Source organism: Ranitomeya variabilis, chromosome 5 (genome assembly GCF_051348905.1).
Source record: "Ranitomeya variabilis isolate aRanVar5 chromosome 5, aRanVar5.hap1, whole genome shotgun sequence".
NCBI lineage: Eukaryota > Metazoa > Chordata > Amphibia > Anura > Dendrobatidae > Ranitomeya > Ranitomeya variabilis.
Window position 1 is genome coordinate 20,313,573 of NC_135236.1, and position 23,678 is coordinate 20,337,250.

General features: G+C 41.3%; 2 protein-coding genes across 2 annotated transcripts; one reads left to right on the top strand and one right to left on the bottom strand.

The window, feature by feature from the left end:
- The first annotated feature begins 5,128 nt into the window (after positions 1-5,128).
- LOC143774703 (olfactory receptor 10A2-like) lies at positions 5,129-10,622 on the top strand. Its single transcript, XM_077262466.1, has 2 exons — positions 5,129-5,513; positions 9,898-10,622. Exons 1-2 carry the CDS (start codon positions 5,129-5,131, stop codon positions 10,620-10,622), a joined length of 1,110 nt encoding a protein of 369 aa, XP_077118581.1.
- Positions 10,623-21,404: 10,782 nt separating this feature from the next.
- Positions 21,405-22,358, bottom strand: LOC143774704 (olfactory receptor 11L1-like). The gene has a single exon (XM_077262467.1). The coding sequence runs from the start codon at positions 22,356-22,358 to the stop codon at positions 21,405-21,407; it is 954 nt and encodes a 317-aa protein (XP_077118582.1).
- Between the last annotated feature and the right edge of the window lie 1,320 nt (positions 22,359-23,678).

The window sequence follows — 23,678 nt, forward strand, 5'->3', positions numbered from 1 at the left end:
AAGATGAAGAAGAAGATGAATAAGGTGAAGAAGTTGATGTCAAAGAAGCTGATGATGAGGATAATGAAGAAGAAAGTGTTGGAGAAGTAAAAAAGAAGGTGAAGAGCGTGGAAGTAGTGAAACATCAATATCTGACAAAATAAGTAAAAAATTAACATAGTCAAAATCTTTCTAACGCCAAACGTCATAAAAAAAAATAAAAATCCTGCTATTCTATTTGATTGGGCTAAACCTCTGTGCCTTTAATGTCTCCGCCACCTCCCCCAATACATCCTACATTATTCTTAGTTGTTTTCCTTCATGTAGAATTAACCTACAAGGAAAGAAAGGGTTTATTTTAATTCCGATATTTTCGTCCCATTGACTTGCATTGGGATCGGGTATCGGTATCGGATTAGATCCGATACTTTGACGGTATCGGCCGATACTTTCCGATACCGATACTTTCCGATATCGGAAGGTATCGCTCAACACTACATACAATCTTAGTAGATTTACAAAAGAAAGGGCGTGTGGTTTTTGTGTGGAAAAAAATGACATTTTGTTGGGGCTGTACTTTGATGCCTAAGCAAAAGGAAATTCATTTAATCCTTGGTAGTCTGGAGTTGAATAAGCATTTATAGTCAACTTGCAGTTCCTGGTTAGTCCTCACAGTGTTGGTAGCAGAGAGAAAATCAGAGAGATTTCTGTGTTTGCTGACAGTAAAGCTGAAGTCAGTATGGTTGATGCTGAGTTTGCTGGAACTCATAGGCTTGCTTGCTGTACTTTGGCTAAGCCCATTCCTATCTTCTCCATCGACTCAGTGCCACTTGCACAGAAAGCTCTGACTCAGATTGTACATAATGACAGACTGAGGGTGGTGTCAGTAAATTGAGAGATAATGCCTTGCTGTGTCCTGAATGGTCTTCTCACCCCAATTGTATAGGGTATACCCTGTTTGGTGAAACATAATCTGTTTGTGGATTAGCAAGCTAGGGAGATCATTGAGTTTGGAAATTACGGCCATGAGAACTGTTTAAATATTTCCCTTTCTACAGTCTCTACAGTAACCCTACCTGCATTTTTGTCTGCTTTTGAGGAGGTTTTATCTGAGAGAGGGTGTCAGAATTTGTCTCCTCATAGTGCATTTGACTACTATCCTATTAAAAAAGCTCTTTATAGATTAACAGGATTAGTTTAGACAAAGGGTACCTTTACACAGTGCAATTTTGATCGCTACAGCGGCACGATTTGTGACGTTCCAGCGATGCATTTACGATATCGTTGTGTCTGACACGCTACTGCGATCCGGATCCCCGCTGAGAATCGTACGTCGTAGCAGATCGTTTGAAACTTTCTTTCGTCGTCTAGTGTCCCGCTGTGGCGGCATGATTGCATCGTGTGACACAGGTTGTATACGATGTGCGCACAGTAACCAACTGCTTCTACATCGCAAATACGTCATGAAATTATCGCTCCAGCGCCATGTATTGCAACGTGTGACCGCAGTATACGACGCTGGAGCGATAATTATACGACGCTGCAACGTCACGAATCGTGCCGTCGTAGCGATGAAAATGGCACTGTGTAAAGGTACCTAAAGGCTCACTAAAAGACTAATATCATTAAAAGTTAAATCTTTATAAATGAATATAATCAAACAGACAAACAAAAACATATATAATGCCACCAGGCAAATCATAGGTTGATCTACTTCTAACTAGCAAGGTAGTGCCATGGGAAAAGGGGTGGGTGTACCTACTTCACCCTAATAACCCCTATTTTAACCCTGCCTACCAGTGGAGTGTCCTATTAACCTTAACCTGGGAGCTAAACTGCTAAAGTCTAGACTTTAAACAAGCCATGAAGGATTTCATTGCAGAAAGTTTGGAGAAAGGACATATGTGACTCTCATCTTTGCCCGTGGCAGCATGGTTCTTTATGAAGAAAAAAAAGTCAGTCTACGTCCCTGTTTAGATTTCCTGGAATTAAATCAGATTACCATCTGAGATCCATATCCACTTCCTCTGATTCTGAATCTGTTCAGCCAGGTTGTGGGAGCTTAGGTGTTCTCTAAGTTGGTTTTAAAGGGGGCCCATAGCCTGGTTAGAATCAGAGAAGGGGATAAATGGAAAATGATGTTCAATACCCTTGAGGGTCATTTAGAGAGTCTGGTCATGCCTGTCAGTCTGACCAATGCACCTGCAGTATTCCAGCATTTCACAAGTTATATTTTCCATCATTTGGTGGGCAGGTTTGAGTTGGTCTATCTGGAGGATATTTTGGTTTACTCACCTGTTTTTGAGACACATCAGAGGCATGTTAAACAGGTGCTGCAAATATTAAGGGATAACACTATATGCCAAACTAGAAAACTGTGTTTTCGCTGTCCAGGAGGTGCAGTTTTTGGGGTACCTGTTGTCATCTTTGAGTTTTCGGATGGATCCGGAGAAAGTCTGTGCTGGCTTTGATTGGGACAGTCCCGAGAACCTGAAGGCTCTACAACATTTTCTGGGCTCTACTAATTTTTACCGGAAATTGTTCCAAAATTGTTCAGTAATTGTGAAACCCATAACTGACATGCCAAGGAAGGGGTCTGATTTTTCCAAATGGTCAGATGGTTCCCTGCAGGCTTTTTCCACCCTAAAGAGCTGTTTTTCCATGCTATACTCAGTCAACCCGATGTTTCCAAACCCTTTGTTATGGAGGTTGATGCATTGAGGTGGGGTTTGGGGCTGTGTTGTCTCAGGATCTGTCCCCCCCGGTAAATGGTGTCCATGCGCTTTCTTTTCTAAGAAATTGTCTTCTGCTGAGAGAAAATATGACGTATGCAATAGGATGTGTTGGTCAGTTTTCTTTTGTAGCAAACTCATGTGTCATGTGCACTTACTCTCCTGATTCCATCAGATCCAGGTGGTTTTAACTAGCTGGTTCCTTCCTGACTCATATATTGTAGGCTATTTAGTCCAAGAGAGGTATCTTGTCAGGACAAGGCCTATACTATAAGGTACGCATTGACGTTGTAGTTGGGCTCATATACTGTACATTGGCCAATCTATATGCTATAAGTACCGTCTTTTTTCTGTAAATTTCCAATAACAATATCGCATTTCCAATTTTTCAAAATTTCACATGTACATAACATCGGACTTAACCAATGTTCTATGGCAGTAATGCAGTTCCAATTTTCTAGATGTGCCATTCTAAACAATCCAGAGTGCAGCTTTATATTTTCTTATAATTGTTATGTTAGCTGTCATCTATTCACACTAGTTGGGATGTGCTGGTTAGTATTTTGTTTATGACAAGGAAGGGGTCTGATTTTTCCAAATGTTCGGATTCCGCCCTGCAGGCTTTTTCCACCCTAAAAAGCTGTTTTGCCACGGCTCCTATTTTCAGTCAACCCAATGTTTCCCAACCTTTTATTTTGGAGGTTGATGCATTGGAGGAGGGGATTGGGGCTGTGTTGTCAAAATGTCCGTCCCTCAATGAATGGCGTACATGGGCTTTCTTTTCTTAAAAATTGTCTTTGGATGAGAGAAATTATGATGTAGGTAATAGGGAGCTTTTGGTGAATGAAGAATGACAACATTGGTTGGAGGGGGCTGTCCATCCCATTACTGTTATCACTGACCATAAGAACCTCACATCTTCAATCAGCTAGGCATCTCAACTCTAGGCAAGTTAGATGGTGTTAGGGCTAGCGGAACGCACCAAATAATTAGAGAAAAGGAATAAGGTACGTTCGCAGCCCGGGGTCCATTGTGCAGAGATGGAACCTGCTGCTAAGCAATGATGGATTATATGGCAGTACAATGAGGATACACAGGAGTTAGCTTCACCCTGTGTGAAATAGATGAACCCTGTTGCGTCACAGGGCCGCAGTACCGCACGTAACAAAACTAATAATTTAATAGCACGAGAGTGCATGCGATGCCGCACTGGCGGACGCCACTAACCACCCAGACTTGGGTTTGGAAAGCGCGTTGATAGCGCATGGCGCCGCACTGGCGGTCACAGCAATAGACGCTGTTTGTGTACCAGTGTTGGTTAAAAGTCGGGCGCTAGATTACAATCATCCTCCTTACGCGAGCATTCAAACACAAGGGAGGGGATGATTAATGAGTGACTTTCACTCACAACACACACACATATATACAAGTGTATATGAGCGCATGGCCTTGCGGCCATGCAAACCTTTTATAGCTGCAGTATGTACAGGACCTTCACAGAAGGACCAATGAGAGGCTGCCACAGAAGTTGAGCACCTTCAGGACCTTCCTGGAGGACCAATGGGATCTGCTGCAGTATCTGAGCATGTGACCCTTGATCTCCAATGGGAGATCTTGCCCCTGGCATGCTCAGAAGGGGAAAAGCAGGACTTAGTCCCAAAAGCATCTGCTCGCCGCTGCCCAGCACTGGCTTTAATGGCAGAAGCTGGAAAAGCAGCAGTAACCCTTTGCACATAGTGAGACTGAGCAAGACGCTGGGACTGATGTCTGCATTGAGCAGGCTCCACTGCGGCTGATGCAGAATGAGAGACTGCAGCAAAAATGGTACGAGATTCCCCCTGTGCAGCAGCGGGAACTCGACTCCTAGCAGATGGTCCATGTTTTTTACTATGTTCAATTTTTAAGGCTTTTTTCATCCAGGGGTTAAAAATATCAAACCTGATGGTTTATCCTGGAGCTTCCTTGGTGGTGGTGACCAAGAGAACCCAGCCCCAATTTTTCAGAAGGGGGTAGTCATTTCGGCATTGTACCCTGAGCTGATGGGTGAGGTGTTGGAGGCCCAGGGGGATGCCCCTGCCTCATGCCCTTCAGGAAAATTATTTACACCATCTAATCTGGGCCTTAAAATAATTAAGGAACATGACAACTTGATGCTTGCTGGTTATGCAGGTGGTAAGGTAACTCTAGACTTCCTTTCTCTTTTTTTTGATGGTCGGGGTTGCATCAGAATGTGGTTGAACATGTATTTTCTTGTAGTATCTGTACGCATTCTAAAGTATCACATACCCATTTGTATGCTACTCTCCTTCCCCTACCTATTCCTAGCAGGCCATGGACACACTTTTCCATGTATTTTATTACTACCGGTATCTGCAGGCAAGATTGTGGCTTTGGTGGTTGTAGATAGGTTTAGTAAAATGGTTCATTTCATCGCATTACCGGCACTTCCAAATGCCAAGACTCTTGTTCAAGTGTTTAGAAATGAGATTGTGCAGCTTCACAGTGTTCCCTTAGATGTGGTGTCAGATCTGGGGACCCAGTTTGTTTCCAAGTTCTGGAGGGCATTTTGCTCTCTACTGGGGTTGCAGCTGTACTTTTACTCTGCCTTACATCCCCAGTCGAATGGACAAACCGAGCGCATTAATCAGAATTTTGAGACTTACCTAAGGTGTTTTGTCTTTGAAAGTCAGGAGGATTATGCATTCTACTTAGCGCTGGCAGAATTTGCTATTAATAATCATTGTCAAGAATCTACCGGCAGGTCACCGTTCTTTGGTGTATACAGTTACTATCCACAGTTTGGTATTTTTAGTGGGAGATAGGGGCTTTGGGAGTTCCTGAAGCAGAACATTTTGCTTTGTCACTCTCCTCAGTGTGGCAGGGGTTTTGAGTAATTTGAAGATCATGGGTGACAGGTACAAACATATAAAGGCACGGATGATTGACCTCGTGGAGACCAAAACATCCAACACCGCGGAGACACCATCACGTGTTTCTCAACGCAGTGATCCAGAACACTGCCCCCAAATATGCAAATGCATGTAGAGGAGCTGCGGAGACACCATCACGTGTTTCTCACCGCAGGCAGTGAATAGCCAGGCCTTTCCCCGGGAAGGAACAACCAAGGGGAGGGCAGCATCCAATAAAGGAAAACATCCAATAAAGGAAAACCACCTATGCCAAGCATGGTATCCATCCACAGACAGCTGTTTTGGGGTTTTTGCCCCTCATCAGTGTGGAGTAGGAAACTGGCTATCAGGAGCAGTGCCTAGTAGAAAGATTATAAAGGCACGGATGATTGACCTCGTGGAGACCAAAACATCCGACACTGCGGAGACACCATCACGTGTTTCTCAACGCAGTGATCCAGAACACTGCCCCCAAATATGCAAATACATGTAGAGGAGCTGTGGAGACATCATCACATGTTTCTCAACGCAGGCAGTGAATAGCCAGGCCTTTCCCTGGGAAGGAACAACCAAGGGAAGGGCAGCATCCAATAAAGGAAAACATCCAATAAAGGAAAACCACCTATGCCAAGCATGGTATCCATCCACAGACAGCTGTTTTGGGGTTTTTGCCCCTCATCAGTGTGGAGTAGGAAACTGGCTATCAGGAGCAGTGCCTAGTAGAAAGATTATAAAGGCACGGATGATTGACCTCGTGGAGACCAAAACATCCGACACTGCGGAGACACCATCACGTGTTTCTCAACGCAGTGATCCAGAACACTGCCCCCAAATATGCAAATACATGTAGAGGAGCTGTGGAGACATCATCACATGTTTCTCAACGCAGGCAGTGAATAGCCAGGCCTTTCCCTGGGAAGGAACAACCAAGGGAAGGGCAGCATCCAATAAAGGAAAACATCCAATAAAGGAAAACCACCTATGCCAAGCATGGTATCCATCCACAGACAGCTGTTTCGGGGTTTTTGCCCCTCATCAGTGTGGAGTAGGAAACTGGCTATCAGGAGCAGTGCCTAGTAGAAAGACTATAAAGGCACGGATGATTGACCTCGTGGAGACCAAAACATCCAACACGGCGGAGACACCATCACGTGTTTCTCAACGCAGTGATCCAGAACACTGCCCCCAAATATGCAAATGCATGTAGAGGAGCTGTGGAGACACCATCACATGTTTCTTAACGCAGGCAGTGAATAGCCAGGCCTTTCCGCGGGAAGGAACAACCAAGGGAAGGGCAGCATCCAATAAAGGAAAACATCCAATAAAGGAAAACCACCTATGCCAAGCATGGTGTCTATAGACAGACAGCTGTTTTGGGGTTTTTGCCCCTCATCAGTGTGGAGTAGGAAACTGGCTATCAGGAGCAGTGCCTAGTAGAAAGACTATAAAGGCACGGATGATTGACCAAAACATCCAACACCGCGGAGAAACCATCACGTGTTTCTCAACACAGTGATCCAGAACACCACCCCCACATGTCTATCCTGGCAGTGTCCTCATTTGCTAGGCGCTAGGTGACCAGCACACAAGCGTTGGGATCTATTAACTATTGATAGATGCCTTCCCCAGTTTTAGTTACCTGTAAGGATTGGCTACAGCACTGTTTACACAACATCAGAACGATTGAAAAGCAACTGACACCAGCACAGGCATAGAAACTCAGGATGGGAGCCAAGGTGTTTGTAGAAAGCACGTTTTGTTATTTTTACAACAAAATGTGTATGTGGACAGAAATTTTCAGGAATATTTTATTTTATGGCATTCAGCTCAATATCGAGCCACGGCAGTGTGATGGATCAATGCTCTGTAGGAAGATCGATCTTCTGCATGCTGGATAGGTCCACCAGGCTCTTCTGCACTGGTACCTTGATAGTATCAAGGGATCGGTTTATTGGTCTTTCCCTGTGGCTTGTTCTTTGTATTCTTCTGACCATGATGTCATTCTCCAGTGATTACTCCCTTCATATGATATGTCCTAGTAGGCAAGTCATAGCTTGATGAAGTGACATTTAGGTGGTAAAAATATACTTTTTTCATTTCTGTCATGTCACTTTGCATTGATTCCTGGAAAGCAACTGAAGGATTAATAAACTACCTGACAGCAGTTTTCAGTATGTCAGGGTGTGCTTTTTTAAAATGGTATCAGTTTTGGGGATTCCCCATATATAAGAGCCTCAAAGTAATTTCAAACCAGGATAGATCCTTAAAAAATAAATTTTGTAAATTTCCTTGAAAAAAAATGAAAATTGCTGCCACAATTTTAAACCTCCTAAAATGCTAACAAAATAAAAGAACATTTTACAAATGGTGCCGATGTAAAGCCGATATGTGGGAAATGTTATTTATTAATGTTTTTCTAGGGTATGACCATCTGGATTAAAGGGATAAGCATTCACAGTTTCAAAATTAAGGGATAAGCATTCACAGTTTCAAAATTACTACATTTTAAAAAAAAATGTTTCAAATTTCTCATATTTTTTGTAAATAAACACAAAAAATATTGACCTAAAAATACCATTAGCATAAATAATAATGTGCCACGAAAAAACATTCTTAGAATCACTGGGATTTTTTGAAGCGTTCCAGAGTTATTACATTTACCACATAAAGTGACAATGGTCAGATTTCAAAAATTTGCCACGGTCACTAAAGCGTTTAAGCTTAGACCCAATATCTTTTAAAAATCTATTTAACGAAAAAACCTTCTACATGCTAGATGTGTTTGCATAGGGAACCTTATCAATTTCTTGTTATGTTCTGGTAGTTGGGGAACTCAACATGCCTGAACCTCTATTCTGTCAGATAAATGACAACCAGAAGAGTTTAGCGACGTGGTATCTCAATGTAAACTTCATGTGTCACATACGTGTTTGAGGATACAATTTCCAGCTGATTAATAGCTTGACCCAAGGCTTTATGATATAGACTTCCTTCAAGTTGCACCTGTATTCTGGAAAATAATTTAATGGCTAGCTAAATCCAACATCATATTAACTAGTGCGAGTGTTATCCAGATGACTTGATTTTGACAAATACTGATTAATCTTCTCTTGTCTATCTTCCTTCTAAACACAGGGAAACAATGTGACTGTGATCACTAGTGTTGAGCATTCCGATACCGCAAGTATCGGGTATCGGCCGATACTTGCCGGTATCGGAATTCCGATACCGAGATCCGATACTTTCGTGGTATCGGGAATCGGAATCGGAAGTTTTTAGTGGATGGTTCCCAGGGTCTGAAGGAGAGGAAACTCTCCTTCAGGCCCTGGGATCCATATAAATGTGTAAAATAAAGAATTAAAATAAAAAATAGGGATATACTCACCTGTCCGGAGGCCCCTGGACTTTACCGCCATAACCGGGAGCCTTCTTTGCTTAAAATGCGCGCGTTTAATGGTTTCCGTGACGTCACGGCTTCTGATTGGTCACGTGCCGCCCATGTGACCGCGACGCGACCAATCACAACAAGCCGTGACGTAATTTTCAGGTCCTGATGCCTAATTCTAGGCATTCAGGATTTGAAAATTACGTCACGGCTTGTGATTGGTCGCGTCGCGGTCACATGGGCGGCATGCGACCAATCAGAAGCCGTGACGTAATTTTAAAATGCGCGCGTTTACTGCCTCCCGTGACGTCACGGCTTGTGATTGGTCGCGTCGCCCATGTGACCGCGACGCGACCAATCACAAGCCGTGACGTAATTTTCAAATCCTGAATGCCTAGAATTAGGCATCAGGACCTGAAAATTACGTCACGGCTTGTTGTGATTGGTCGCGTCGCGGTGACGTCACGGAAACCATTAAACGCGCGCATTTGAAGCAAAGAAGGCTCCCGGTTACGGCGGTAAAGTCCAGGGCGCGTCAGAGGGTGAGTATATCCCTATTTTTTATTTTAATTCTTTATTTTACACATTTATATGGATCCCAGTGCCTGAAGGAGAGTTTCCTCTCCTTCAGACCCTGGGAACCATCAGGGATACCGTCCAATACTTGAGTCCCATTGACTTGTATTGGTATCGGGTATCGGTATCAGATTAGATCCGATACTTTGACGGTACCGGCCGATACTTTCCGATGGTATCACTCAACACTAGTGATCACAGATTTTTTTCCTTTTGGGATTTCAAGCCAGTAAATATTTAAGAATTTTCCAATTCTGTCTTTTCCTGTTGATTTATTATGGGACAATTTGGGGGAATTTTCTGATCATCTTCTTAGTGTCCATCAGCAAGAACCTCCACACTCCAATGTACTTCTTCATCTCACAACTGTCCATCAGTGACATCTTGATGGCCACTAATATTGTTCCCAAAATGCTTCAAATCCTTCTACATAATGGGGGGACCATTTATTTTATTGACTGTATCACCCAACTTTATATCTTCTGTGCCTCAGAGGCATTTGATTGTCTTCTTCTTGCAGTGATGTCTTATGACAGATACGTGGCCATCTGTAATCCTCTACGTTACGCTACCATAATGACAAGGACTTGTTGTATAAAGTTGGCCATCATCTCTTGGGGTTTTGGCTTTTCAATTGCATTAATTGACTCAATCACAACAGCAATGCTAACATTTTGTGGACCCAATATAATTGACCATTTTTTCTGTGACATGAATCCTGTACTGGACATTGCCTGCTCTGATACTTCCATTGTTCACCTTGAAATCACATTGTTAGGTACTCCTTCAGTAATATTTCCAACTATAATAATAATTATATCTTATGCCAAAATTATTTCGGCAATATTAAAGATCCCATCCAGTACCGGTAGACAGAAAGCCTTCTCCACCTGTAGCTCCCACCTCATTGTGGTCTCCATATTCTACTGGACCATGTACAGTGTTTACGATTTACCAACAAAAGAGCAAACTGTAAATATCAGTAAAATCCTATCACTGTTATATACTGTATTCACTCCTTTTATCAACCCAATTATATAAAGTCTAAGGAATAACAATATAAGTGCAGCTGTAAAAAAATATTAAAATAAATTGAAAGCTACAACTTTTCTATAAAAAAGTCTATAGTTGAATTTTAGTATTATAGTTTTTTAGTATTTATTTAATTTTATCCACTGATTTGATAGGGGCTAGAGATGAGCTCCGCTCATCCCTAATAGGGATCGGTTAATCTAGTTTCTCATCACTGTCTACATACTGCTTTTAATTTTTCATCATATAACAAAATGAGGAATATATTGTTACTGGATGAGGTGTAATTTTTAATGACACCATTTCATTTGTTAAGTAATGTAAAGCATCAGACGGAAAATAAATTTTCTTCAAAGTAAAATTTATTATGTAGGTTAGTATGGTTAGAACTAGAGATGAGAGGACTTGTTTGGAAAATGTTAACCAATTTCAAATTCGGCATGAACGTAGCACATTTAGATTCATATTTGCTTTCACGAGCATTTTTCTTCAAAGTCGGCAAAAGTCAGTCACAGTTCGGTAAATCATTGCATTTCCACTAATGCTTATGTTAGTATTTTGGCTAGGATATTGGTGCTGTATGATGAGCGGGGTGATGGAGGGACGTGTTTGATGAGATGAGGGGATGTGAAGAGATTAAATAGGCGGCATGCTATTTTTTTCCCTTTAACTTTATGTGTATTGATTCCGGCAGCCAATCAGGGTGTAGAAACCATGCATAATGTCATGACACCAGGTTTTCTGTCATTGGCTGCCATAGTCACATTTCCCTAACCATATAAAAATGATCCTGTCCTGAGTGAAATCGATATTACAGCATTCGACTAGCTACTTCAAATTGTTTGTGATAAAACTGTGATTCAGTGGCCAATCAGAAGGCCAGATTTCCACTTAAAAATCATTAGGCCTAATATTAGGATGCATCGAGGAGGCCTAATTGGCAAATCCAAATCATTAGTGATAAAACTGTGTTTCAGTGACAAATCATCAGGCCAGATCTCCAAATGAAAATTGTCAGGTTGTTTAGACATATTACAGTATCTAACAAGAAAAATAGTGATTCTTCCTTTGTTGATAGGTGCCTGGCATCTGCAGGCATTATGTTTGTTAAAAAGCAGGTTACAAGAGGGGAAGGCTACATTCAAAATGAGTGTGAAAAAGCGAGGTCATGGTGGAAGGGTGAATAGCTTTGGTGTTCGTCGTGTACGTGGGATGGGTGTTAATGTTGATGAAAGCTCAACTGAACAAACACCGTGTTACCCTATCCAAAGACCACTGACAACATATAAACTGGATGGGCTACTCCACTCACTTTCTTTGGCAGCCGCACAGTGGTACACCTTGTAGATGAAGGCCAGAAAGAGATTATGCTCCAGTGAATGGCAAGCGCTGCATCAAGTGGCCTCTCCTCCTCTTCCTCCACCTAAACCTCAAACACAGCACAATCCTCAAAGGTTGCACCCCAATCACCCTTGTTTCCCCCTGCATCACAAACATCAAACTGACTGTGGGGACCCACGGATGGGCCATTCTGCAAAGCTGTTCAGACATTCTATTCCATAGGCATCGGAGGTCTGTTCCAAAGATTCACAGAATCCTGAGGAGGAAAGCAGCTGCAACGATGCCCAAAAGTTTTTCATGTTGGATCTGGGGACCAGACGAAGTAGAGTCTGAGCAGAATCCAGACCCTCATCAGCAGATGATAACCATCAAGGCTGGAGGTAATCCTGATGAGACTCAGATATCAGAGGTGCACGTAGTCTGTTCTGTGGTGTCAGGGCAGGAAGAGGAGGTGGGTGACTCTCAGGATGAGGAGTGGAAGAACAGAGAAAATGAAGATAAGATTGTAGATCCCACTTGGTGTAAACCCAGTGGTATGCTTCTGAGTAGCTCAGCAGAGGAGTTGGAGGAGGAGGAAGACAGGGAGGTTACATTGCATCTTCCCACACAGGCGCAAAGTCGCGCAACCACGACAAGCATTGCATCCTCAGACCCAACTCAGGATGAGGCTAGCACCGGTTGCAAGTGTGAAGTTTGTAGAGGTGGCAAGGGTGGCCTAGCCTGGCCTTTTTTTGAGACCACAACGAATAACCCAACTCATGTTATCTGCCAAATTTGCAAAAAAAACTCAGTAAAGTAAAAAATTGCAATATTTTGACAACTACATGCATGGGCTTGCACATGTGCAATCAACATTCCTTAGTGTGGGAATCTCACTGCTCTAAAATGCACACTAGCTGGCATCACCAACCACCAGCCATTCCATCAACCACATTTGCTGCATCTTCCTCCACCGTCAATGTGCCACGTCTTCTCACACAGGTCTCTGGCTGTAGAAACTCCACTTGTTTATCTTCTACAGTAGGGGTGAGTGAGAGCCTGTCAGCTGTTATGGAAGTGGACATTACTGCTACTTTTGTGTTAACTAAGACAACATATCTTTCTCAATCCACCATAACATTTCCACCTGCACCTCACTCCCAGTCCAGCAGTTTGTCCTGTTCTCCAAACTCACTTTCAGCACAGCAGTCAAACCTTGGTTTCCTACTAGACAAGACAAAACTGAGAGATTAAACTCGAACTTCTCATATCTGATGGCCACGGAAATGCTGCTTTTCTGTTTGTGGATTCAGATGGTTTCCGAAAATTGATGTCGGACGCAGTCCTCCAGTACCAGTTGCCCACTTGCCATTATTTCTACAAGAAAGCTATGACTGTAGTACACTAGCATGCCACAGACAAGATCTTCCATTCCCTGAAAAAATCTATGTCTGCCAGGGTGCACCTCACCACTGACACCTGGATGAAGAAATGTGGGCAAGGGCGTTACATCTCCCTGATTGGGCTTTGGGTGACTCTGGTGACTGTGGGAGTAGGCTGTCAATTGGCTGCTCCACAATCTTTTATATCCACAAGGCTTGCGGGGCAAACCTCTGCATCTAACACTTTCTCCACTGGCTCCTCCACCTCCTCTAGGGCCTCCACCTGTGCCCTTAACCTCTCCCTTAATCAGACTCACATTCAAACAGTGCAGATAGAATCCCCCCACCTTTGTACTGCACAGCCATGGCTCACCTCAATCAGACAGTGTGCAAAGTAATATGCCTTGGAGATCGCAGTCAAACAGCTCAAGAGTTCTGGACAGCTATTCAGGCAAAGTTAGAGCAATGGCTATCTCCACTGAACCTGGAGCCAGGGAAGGACGCATGAGATAACAGTTCAAACCTGATGGTTGCCCTTGCCATGGCAACCTCACACACGTGCCTTGCATGGCTCATGTTCTCAACCTGGTGGCACAGGCACAGCAATCCCAGCCTTGATGTGCTGTTGCAGAAAGCAAGGTCATTGTTTGCTCACTTCACACGATTGCACCCCTCAGGTCATTGACTTGCATCGCTACAAAGGTCTTTTGGCCTACCAGATAACTGTTTTATTTGTGATGTTCCGAATGTTGGAATTCCACTCTGCACATTTTGCAGTGACTATGACAGTAGCAACGAGCCTTGATGCAGTAGGTCCTTTTGTATAGCCTGGGCCAATGCAGTTCGGACATGCTGCAAATCTTGCTTGAGGAGTGGACGCAGAAGAAAGAGTTCTGCACAGTTTTGAAATGGCTAATGAGATGGTTAGCACTGACAAAGCCATCATTAGCATCACTATTCCGGTCATCTTCATGCTGAAACACTCTTTGAAAAATCTGCGTGAGGAGACAGAGGTCCCAGAGGAAGAGGTGGAAGCAGACGATGATGCGGAAGGGATAACAATATCTCAAATTTCCAGACTGTCGTCACTCAGGTGGGTGTCATTAAAGGGTGGCTCACAGCGATCAAGGGTAGCTCATGGTACCAGACAAACTGTTAGTGAAAGTTCAGGAGCTGATGAACAAATGTAGGAGTAGGAGGAGAAGGAGTTAGAAGTGATTGACGCATAACAGTCAGGAGATGAAAAGGATAATGATACCCTCTCTGTTGTCCATGGTTTTTATGAGGGGATGTAGGAAGCTGCCTTGAGTGCTAATCTGCCACTAAAAAACATATGGAAGCTACTGACTTATGAGCGGCTTCTTGCTGCACTATCTTCAACTCAAAATATGGCAGACTACAACAGCAAATTTAGCCAGATGATTCCCCCATTGGAAAGGGATGGAGGCAGGTTGGAATATCGAAACACACTTGTAGACAATCTTAAGAGTGGTATTCCTCAAGACAGCAGTGAGACACACAGTGGGCAACACAGCTCTAGACGACCAACCCTAGGAATGTCAAGTTGTCATTGCAAAGATATTAGCAGCAGCAGTGAAAGTGGCATAAGCAATTTCTATGAGTCTTTTACACATTTTTTAGACCAGTCTGTGCACCAGCAGAATAGAGTCTGATACGTAGTGAAAGATGTATTATAGTATTTCTACTCTGTGGAAATTGAAGCCACTTTAGTGTTGTGTGACAATAATTTTTTGAAATGTGGAGACTCCAAGTTGGCTCACCATCTGGTAGTTTGCCTGTGTAAGTAGGGTATCCAGACAGGCAGGCCTGCACTTACTTTTGTCACGGCGCCCGGGTATCAATGCTGCAGGGGAAGCTGCACACAGCAGCTGAGCAAGACGCCAAGTTACTAACCTGAACCCACAGGACCTTTGACATGAAACAGAGTGTACAGGTAATGAACAGGACCTTAGACCATGTGACAGAGTGGGAGGAGGAAAGGGGGTGGAGCCAGACACCTGGGAAACAGAGAAGGGACAAGCACTAAAGAATAATCAAACAAGCAGAGGTCGTAGCCAGGAGATTACGAGGTACCAAAACGGAGAGACAGGGGATCGTCAGAAGCAAAGCCAGAGTTCAGTAGCCAGGAACACAAACAGAGTAAAGCACGGAAAGCAAGACAACGCTATGCAAGCCGGACACACACTCCAAAAGTCACGCATACAGACAAACAGAATCTATAGCTGACAGAGAAACCAGGTTAGGAGCGAGTATAAATACCCCTCCCATTTTGGGAAAGAGGCTGGCAAAATTAACCCTGACAGGACATTAACCATGTCCTGACCATGAAAACTTTGAGTCAACTACCTGTTTTATGTTCCTTATGTTTTTGTACAAACAGAACTGCATGAAACTGATGTTTGTGCCATCTGAGTGTGGCTGAAAAAAAAACAATTTAGAAGTGTTGCATGAGGTATCAGGGCTTGCAATTAAGAAGGCTTATACTGCTACCTTACCCACCAGGTTCTCATTTCAAATTCAATTCATAGCTGTAAATGCTGGTCTAGACCCTGATACCTCATGCATGGCCCATGGCTGACTGCTGCTGTGCTATTTTCAAAATTCTATTGTGGGTCAATTGATGCCACTTTTCATGGTGTCTGACCATAATTTTATGTGTTTGGGAAGCTTTTTGTCACCCCTTAAGGTGTTGAGTATTTGTTTGGTTTGGCCTCCCATTGAATTTTTTGTGGCTTAGACATGTTTGGCGAACATGTTCGACGAACGTCTAAATGCTCGACTAATCACGCCGAATAAAATCTTTAAAGGTTTGCTCTGTTAAAGTGAACCTGTCACTAGGTTTTGCCGGGATATCGGAAAAAAATGTAAAAGGGGTGACAAGGGGCGCAAGAGTCTATTTGTAGGTGTACAGTATATTCACCGCAAGAAGATATATAGACAGCTATCCGAGGAAGCCAACTCGAAATGTGCATAGGAGCACTGTGCTGAGAAGAAGCAAGCTGAGGGCAGCATCACAAGAAGAAAGGAGGCGCCAGACAAAGAAGAGCGACACCCATTGGACCAGACCGCCCCTCAGGTGAGTATAATAAAAGTTATTTTTCTTAGAGGTCAGATTGGGGGAAGATATACAGCATTATAGAATGCTGTATATCATCCCTGAAAGGTGATGGCTGCATCTCATATTGGCCAAACCTGGTGACAGGTTCCCCTTAAAGCAGTTACTGTTTTCACCTTGCATTAACTAGATCATATGGGTTGGTAATATATGCCTTTCAAAACTGCCTTAGGATGTTATATGTTATCAATTTATTTTTTTAGCAAAACATTTCTTATTTATCTTTTACATCTCATGGCTCTATGATATATTGCCATTGCAGTCTTTCATTGTTTCTGCACTGATTTTCATGTTATGTTGCGATTTTATGAAGAACGCCTTTACTGTTATCTTTTTTGCGTTTATTCATCTTAAAAAAATGTATTTGATATTTTTATATATCTGGAAAATAGTGTTATTTCACTTTCTCTAAAAACGTATATACAGTACTAATCTTTAAACCCCCACAATAAATAGATAGATAGATAGATAGATAGATAGATAGATAGACAGATAGATAGGTGGATGCCAACTCTTGTGTGCTCATTGTCCATGGCCAGGTACTGTAACATGTTTGTATGCAGGTGGTGCAGGAGAAGCCATGGCATTTAACATAAGGTGGTGCCAACATTTTCCCTGTTTGGGGAGTACAAAGGCGTTGCTCTTTTTTAAATGCAGAAAAGAAAACTTTTTCACACGCTGTTCAAAATTGATCCATTTATGTAGAGAGCTGTAACAGGTAAGTGACACAGTGAACATGAAGAAGATGCTCAGATCAGATAAGACCAAAGTTGAACTTTTTAGGCTAAATGCAAAACACTATGTGTGGGGGGAAACTAACATGGCACATCACCCTTAAAACAATATCCTCATCAATAATCATGGAAGCCTCAGCACCATGCTGTGGAGATGCTTTTCTTCAGCAGGGGCAGGAAAGTTGGTCAGAGATTATGTGAAGATGGATGGAGCTAAATACAAGGCATTTCTGGAGGAAAACCTGTTAGAGGCATGGAAGCTGGGGTGCAGGCTCACCGTCCAAAAATGTTCCTAAACATCCAGGCAGAGCTACAATGGAGGGTTTAGATCAGAGCATATTCCTGTGAGTGAATGGCGCAGTCACCGTCCGGACCGATATCCCACTCCCATCTGTATCAAGACTTGAAAATTACTGATCACAGACGTCTCAATCCGATCTCACTGAGCAAGAGCGAGTGTGCAAAGAATAAGCGACAAAATGTCACCTCTAGATGTGCAAAGTTGGTAGAGATAGACCCCAAAAGACCCCACCAATAATTGCAGAGAAAGGTTATCCTAAAAAGTATTGACTCATGGGTGCCTTAATACAAATGCACCTCTCAATTTTCAGATTTATATTTTTAAAATAATGAAAAAACTATTTAATGTACACGTCACCAATATGTACAAATACTTGTTATTTAGTGTTCCATCATATAACATACCCCCAAAATAAATTTCAGTTTGTGGGTTTTAATTAAAAAAACTTGGAAGTGTTCACAGTGTATGAATACTTTTTCAAGGCACTGTAAGCTTTTGCAGTGACAGTAAGAATTTGGAAAGAGGATCGGACAGGAGAGTGGTAAAGTGAGCGCAAGCATTTTTTTGTTTATTAACCTTTTGATGTCCCTTTACAGTTCAGAACATTTTAACCACTTCCCGCAACCACCATTTTGTTGAATTCGAATGTAAGTGAACTAAAAATAATCTGCATCTTTGCAAATATGGATTTTTGTAATACTTGGGAAGAATTTCATTCTCCTCAAATATATCTACTAATTTCTACTGTGCTGTTTTAAACATGAAGAAGTAATGGCTTCTCAAGTAGAAGTGAAAAAAATTCCCTTTTTATAATCTACAACAAATTTGCTGTTCACAAAGTAAGCAATTATAAAGGCTTTTTAACAAGCTTTTCAATAATTAACCATTTTTTACTGAGCAAGAGCAGACTAGCTGTTTTCAAAGTGAAGAAGAAGCAAAAGCTTGTCACCAAGAATTTCCAAAAATTGGTCCTATTAGGCAGCTTTTTCATGTATGCACATCCTTAAAGGAGAACATTTTGCATCAGCAGTACTGTCTATAAAACACATTGGGCATCCAGGAGATGTGTGGCTGCCATGACTGTTTAGTGGCAGTGGTTGAAGCCACATGGTAAATAATTTGGAAGAGGTAGGCAAGAAACTGCCTGCAAAATATGTCCATCCATGGCAGCAATAGCAGCAACCATACAATGAAGCACAGTGGGAGCCAGGAGATGCGTCATTGGCCTTGGCTCAGCAGTGGTGGTGGCAGGGGATGGTAGATAATTAGGCTGGCACCATCCTAACTATCTACCACCGCTTGCCTCAGCCACTGCTGAGCCAAGGCCAATGATACATCTCCTGGCTCCCACTGTGCTTCATTGTATGGAAGGATATGTGTGGTAATTTAGGTCTAGTAACGGCAGCCGTGACACCAGCAGTACTACAGTATAAATGACATTAAAGACATTGAGTAAATGTCTGACTGAGTATGGGCGATCAGTGCCGAAGAATGATGTAAAAGACAATCAAGGGACAGTCAGGAAAGTAGATGTCCATTTAATCATTGGCAGGTGAATGAAAGTAATTTGGAAAAATGTTACATGTTACAGTCTTAGATTATAAATCGAACTCAACCGACTTGTGTCTTCTTTTCGAAAACTTTGGCAACTATTAAACTTGTCACTCTTACTAATTTAATTGCACAAGTTATGAGCAACTGTACCTAGGAGAATTGATAGCTTTAGACATAGTTTCCAGATTTACTAATTATCCAAGTAGAATTACTGATGGAACAAAATCAGATAAGATTATGTGATGTAACTGGTGGAGGAAGGGTGACGCACATTTTATGTGACAGGAAAAAAATAATAACTGAGCGCCCATAGCTCATGCAAAATGAGTTGTATCATGCAGAATGATTAAATAATCAAGGCTTTAAAAAAATATTTTTTAATTTGATTATGTTGTATTATTCAATAATTTGATTTGCTTATTTCACTAATTTAACGTTTTAGTATTCTTCTAGAATTCTTTATTTTTTTCTCTTTGTCTTTTTAGTTTGTTTATTATTTTGTCAGTTTTTCATTCATTTTCTTCTGTGTTACTAGACTTATGTCATTATTTATTTTTACTATGGTGTCACCCATTTACATAGAGCACATTTTCTATATTGAGGTCATTAATAATTGTCTTATAAACCATTATATCTCTGCTACCAGTGAACTCTGTGCACAGACATTTAGAAAACATGCAATTCTTATTTTTGAAACACATCATTTTTGCAATTCTACAGTTCATTATTACAAATCCTTAGTTTCATAGAACGTAGACTTAAGTCCATTGAGTTCAACCTTTAACCTAATGTGTAGATCCAGAGATAGGCAAAAACCACATGGGACTGACACTAATCGCTCCATATTAGGGGAGAAATTCCTTTTTGACTCCACATACAGGAATCAGATGAGTTCCTTGGATTAACGCCCCATCACAGAATCCAATGCTCATAACGTACAGTATTATATTTAATAGGAAAGATTTCCAGGCTTCTATTGAATTATAGGGTTGAGTCAATCATTACAACATCACGTGGCAGAGATTTTCATAGCCCCACTGCTCTTAAAGTAAAGAATCTGTGTTTAGGATTATGATTAAACCTTCTTTCGAATAGACAAATAGATAATGTCCACCGTCCAGGACTAAGTGTTGAAAGATCATTAGAAAAATGTCTGTACTGTGCCCTCATTAACTTGCACATGAGACAGAACAGGCAATATGTCCACCTAACCTTGCTGATAGCACTGCATGCTGGAATGCAGAGTGACATCATCACAGAACATATCAAACATGTATCTGATTCCGGAACCTCATCAGTTGCCTAATAATGTTTAATGTCAGTTCAATAAATCTACATCGTGTCCACTTGCTGCTCTCATCCGGCTCTCCTTTTCTTGACTGCCATGATATTGATATTGGGATGTTTTTCAGGATTTTTTTCAGCTCACCTTCATAAAGCTAGATCATCTAGATCACATAAAGTAATTCTCCCCCTCTACTCCTCCTTGGCCAGGCATCATCTGGAATATTGGGTCAAGTTTTGGGCACCATATTTGAAAAAAGACATTGAAAAACTGGAGCAAGTTCAGAGAAGAGCGACCAGGATGGTGAGTGGACTGCAAAGTATGTCCTACGTCGAACGGTTAAATGATCTGGGAATGTTTAGCTGCAACAAACAAAGCTAAGAGGAGACTTAATAGCTGTCTACAAATATCTGAAGGGCTGTCACAGTGTAGAGGGATCATCATTATTCTCATCGGCACATGAAAACATGAGAAGCAATGGGATGAAACTGAAAAAGAGAAGATACAGATTAGATATTAGAAAAAACTTTTTGACAGTGAGGGTGATCAATGAGTGGAACAGGCGGCCACGAGAGGTGGTGAGTTCTCCTTTAATGGAAGTCTACAAACAGAGGCTGGACAGACATCTGTCTGGGATGATTTAGTGACTCCTGCTTTGATCAGGGGGTTGGACAAGATGACCCCTGAGGTCCCTTCCAACTCTAACATTCTTGGATTCTAGAATCTCCCAATTAAAAGTCAGCACAAAGTCCTGTTAAACTTTTTTCTTTACCTTTATCTGCAATTGCATTTAAAACTAGTGAAATCTTTAACAGTAGATCTTTCATATATCTACATTAGTTTTTGCTCGGTGTTAAATATAGCTAATTAGTACTGCTGACTTTGAATTTTATCAAACCATAATGCTTGAACATGGGACTAAGTGCTGGTTATTAATTGAAAGTTACATTAAAATGTTCTGTTGCTATATAATATTTATATTAAGAGAACAAAACAGACAAAACTTATAGACAAAAATAGAGTAAAAACTAATTTTAAAGAAATGCCATCTTTGCAATCAAATCTGACAATATCAATTTTCAAAACACGTTTTTATATATCTTAAGCAAGAAATTACATTTAAATCGGCCAAAAGCTTTCATTATTTGTGTATTTCTTAAACTATATATCACAGGATTCATCAACGGTGTCCCAACCGTGTACATTAATGATAGAAATGTTGCTATGTTTAATGACTGTCCTTTGGTTGGAAGAACATAAACACCAAACAATGTCCCATAGAAAATGGAGACCACAATAAGATGCGAGCTGCAGGTGGAGAAAGTTTTCTGTCTACCGGTAGCTGATGGAATCTTTAGTATGACAAATATTATGTAAGTATAGGATATTATAATGACTATAAAGGGGAAGAGAAGAACTGGGACACCGGTCAACATAATCTCCAGCTGAACTCCACTGATATCTGAACATGAGAGCTCAAGAATTGGAGGCAGGTCACAGAAGAAATGGTCAATGTCATTTGGTCCACAAAATTCTAATGAGGATGTTGATGCTATTTCAACTGTCGAAATAGAAAAACTAAGTACCCAACTAATGATGACCAGTTTTAGGCATAAACTCAGACTCATGATGGTGCCATACCGTAACGGGTTACAGATGGCCAAATATCTGTCATAAGACATTACTGTCAGAAGAAGACATTCTGAACACTCACAGAAGGCAAATACATAAAACTGAGCAATGCAGCCAAAAAAAGAAATTTCCCCAACTTTGTGGAATAGATTATGGAGCATGATTGGGACAATATCTGTGGTCAATAAGAGGTCCGCTATGGACAACTGCGTGAGGAAGAAGTACATGGGTTGGTGTAGATCTGTGCTGAACGTCACCAGTGCTACCATGAGGAAATTTCCACATAGTGTAACACAATAAATCAGGAGAAGTATAGTAAAGAGTAAGTAATTCAGATTTTGCGAGCTGTGAAATCCCAAGAGATTTATTTTTGTAATCATGGAAATATTTTGTTGAAACATAGCCTAAAAAATGATATCCGTATGTTATATTTTATTTACATGCAAGGACACTCACCTTCTAACAGGATGGAGCAATGTTTTTATGGACAGTATACACCAGGGGTGTCAAAATGCATTCCTCAAGGGCTGTAAACAGGTCATGTTTTCAGGATTTCCTTGTATTGCACAGGTGATCATTTAATCACCTGCACAGAATGATTCCAGCACCTTGTGCAATGAGAAAGAAATCTTGAAAACACGCATGGTTTGAGGCCCTCGAGGAATGCAGTTTGACACCCCTGGTATACACCACTAGACTCAGCGTTATCAGTGGGTAAACGACTCCGATGTCATTGAAAAGGTTTCCTCCATTCTGTTATCCTTCATGGTTAATATCGTAAAATAACATACACATGAAAATCAACAAGAGTAGCAAGTTGAATGACTTCTTAGAGAATGGACATTCTCCACAAAATATAGAACTGGAAATCCATCGCAGAAAGACATTGGGATGGGAGATTGGTCTTGGAAATAAGTGATCTTTTGGAGATGTTACATTGCAAATTATTATTATGTTGTCTTCAATTCATTGATTGTTGCGAGCATTCCCCAAGAAGGATTAGAAGAATATTTTCACTTTACTTTCAATCTGGATCTAAATAAATGAATGATTTTTGTTATTGGTGTAGATAGATAATAACTAAGACTTACATGTACCGTATGGCAGATGTCTTGTAGGTTTCCGAGGTCTTATTTGTTCATCCTACATCTATTACATTTATAGTTTAATGCAGAAAAAAATAATCTGTTGGGGCTACAGGGGAGTCTTGGATATTCTCCTGTGCTTTATTAAATTGTAATGAAAGTAAATCCATATCTGGAGAATACAATTATTAAATACATTTAAAATGTTGACTTACATTGGTTAAAATGTTTTATCTTATAATTATTATAGCTTCATAGTAACTCCTGCTAGAAAGAGAATGGGACAAAAGTTATCCCCCGTGCCATGATCATTCGTTACTCCCCTTTTTATGGCCTCCAGACTCTTAGTGCATTTTTAGTCATTGATATCATTTTTTAAATCTTTTAGGACCAATAACGCGTCCTAAGGTTTGATTTGGTTACTCTGTTATTGTCCAACCTCATTTTTTAGTTTTGTCTATTGTTTTTTGCCTGGCCTAAACTTCAACCCATCTAAAGCTGAGAGGGAGGTCTTCTTCTCTTTTCTTTCTGCTGCATTTTATGTTTTTTGGCCTACAATAGGTACCACACATGAAAGTCTCCTATTCGTCACATGAGACAATGCGTTAGGGGTTGAGTTCCCGCCTCTGCACATGG

Excerpts from the sequence above, each read along its gene's own strand:
- LOC143774703 (XM_077262466.1), top strand. The coding sequence starts at position 5,129 with ATGGTTCATTTCATCGCATTACCGGCACTTCCAAATGCCAAGACTCTT. Across the intron at positions 5,514-9,897 it reads CAGTTACTATCCACAGTTTG|TGTCCATCAGCAAGAACCTC; the intron begins GTATTTTTAGTG and ends TCATCTTCTTAG.
- LOC143774704 (XM_077262467.1), bottom strand. The coding sequence starts at position 22,358 with ATGTTTCAACAAAATATTTCCATGATTACAAAAATAAATCTCTTGGGA.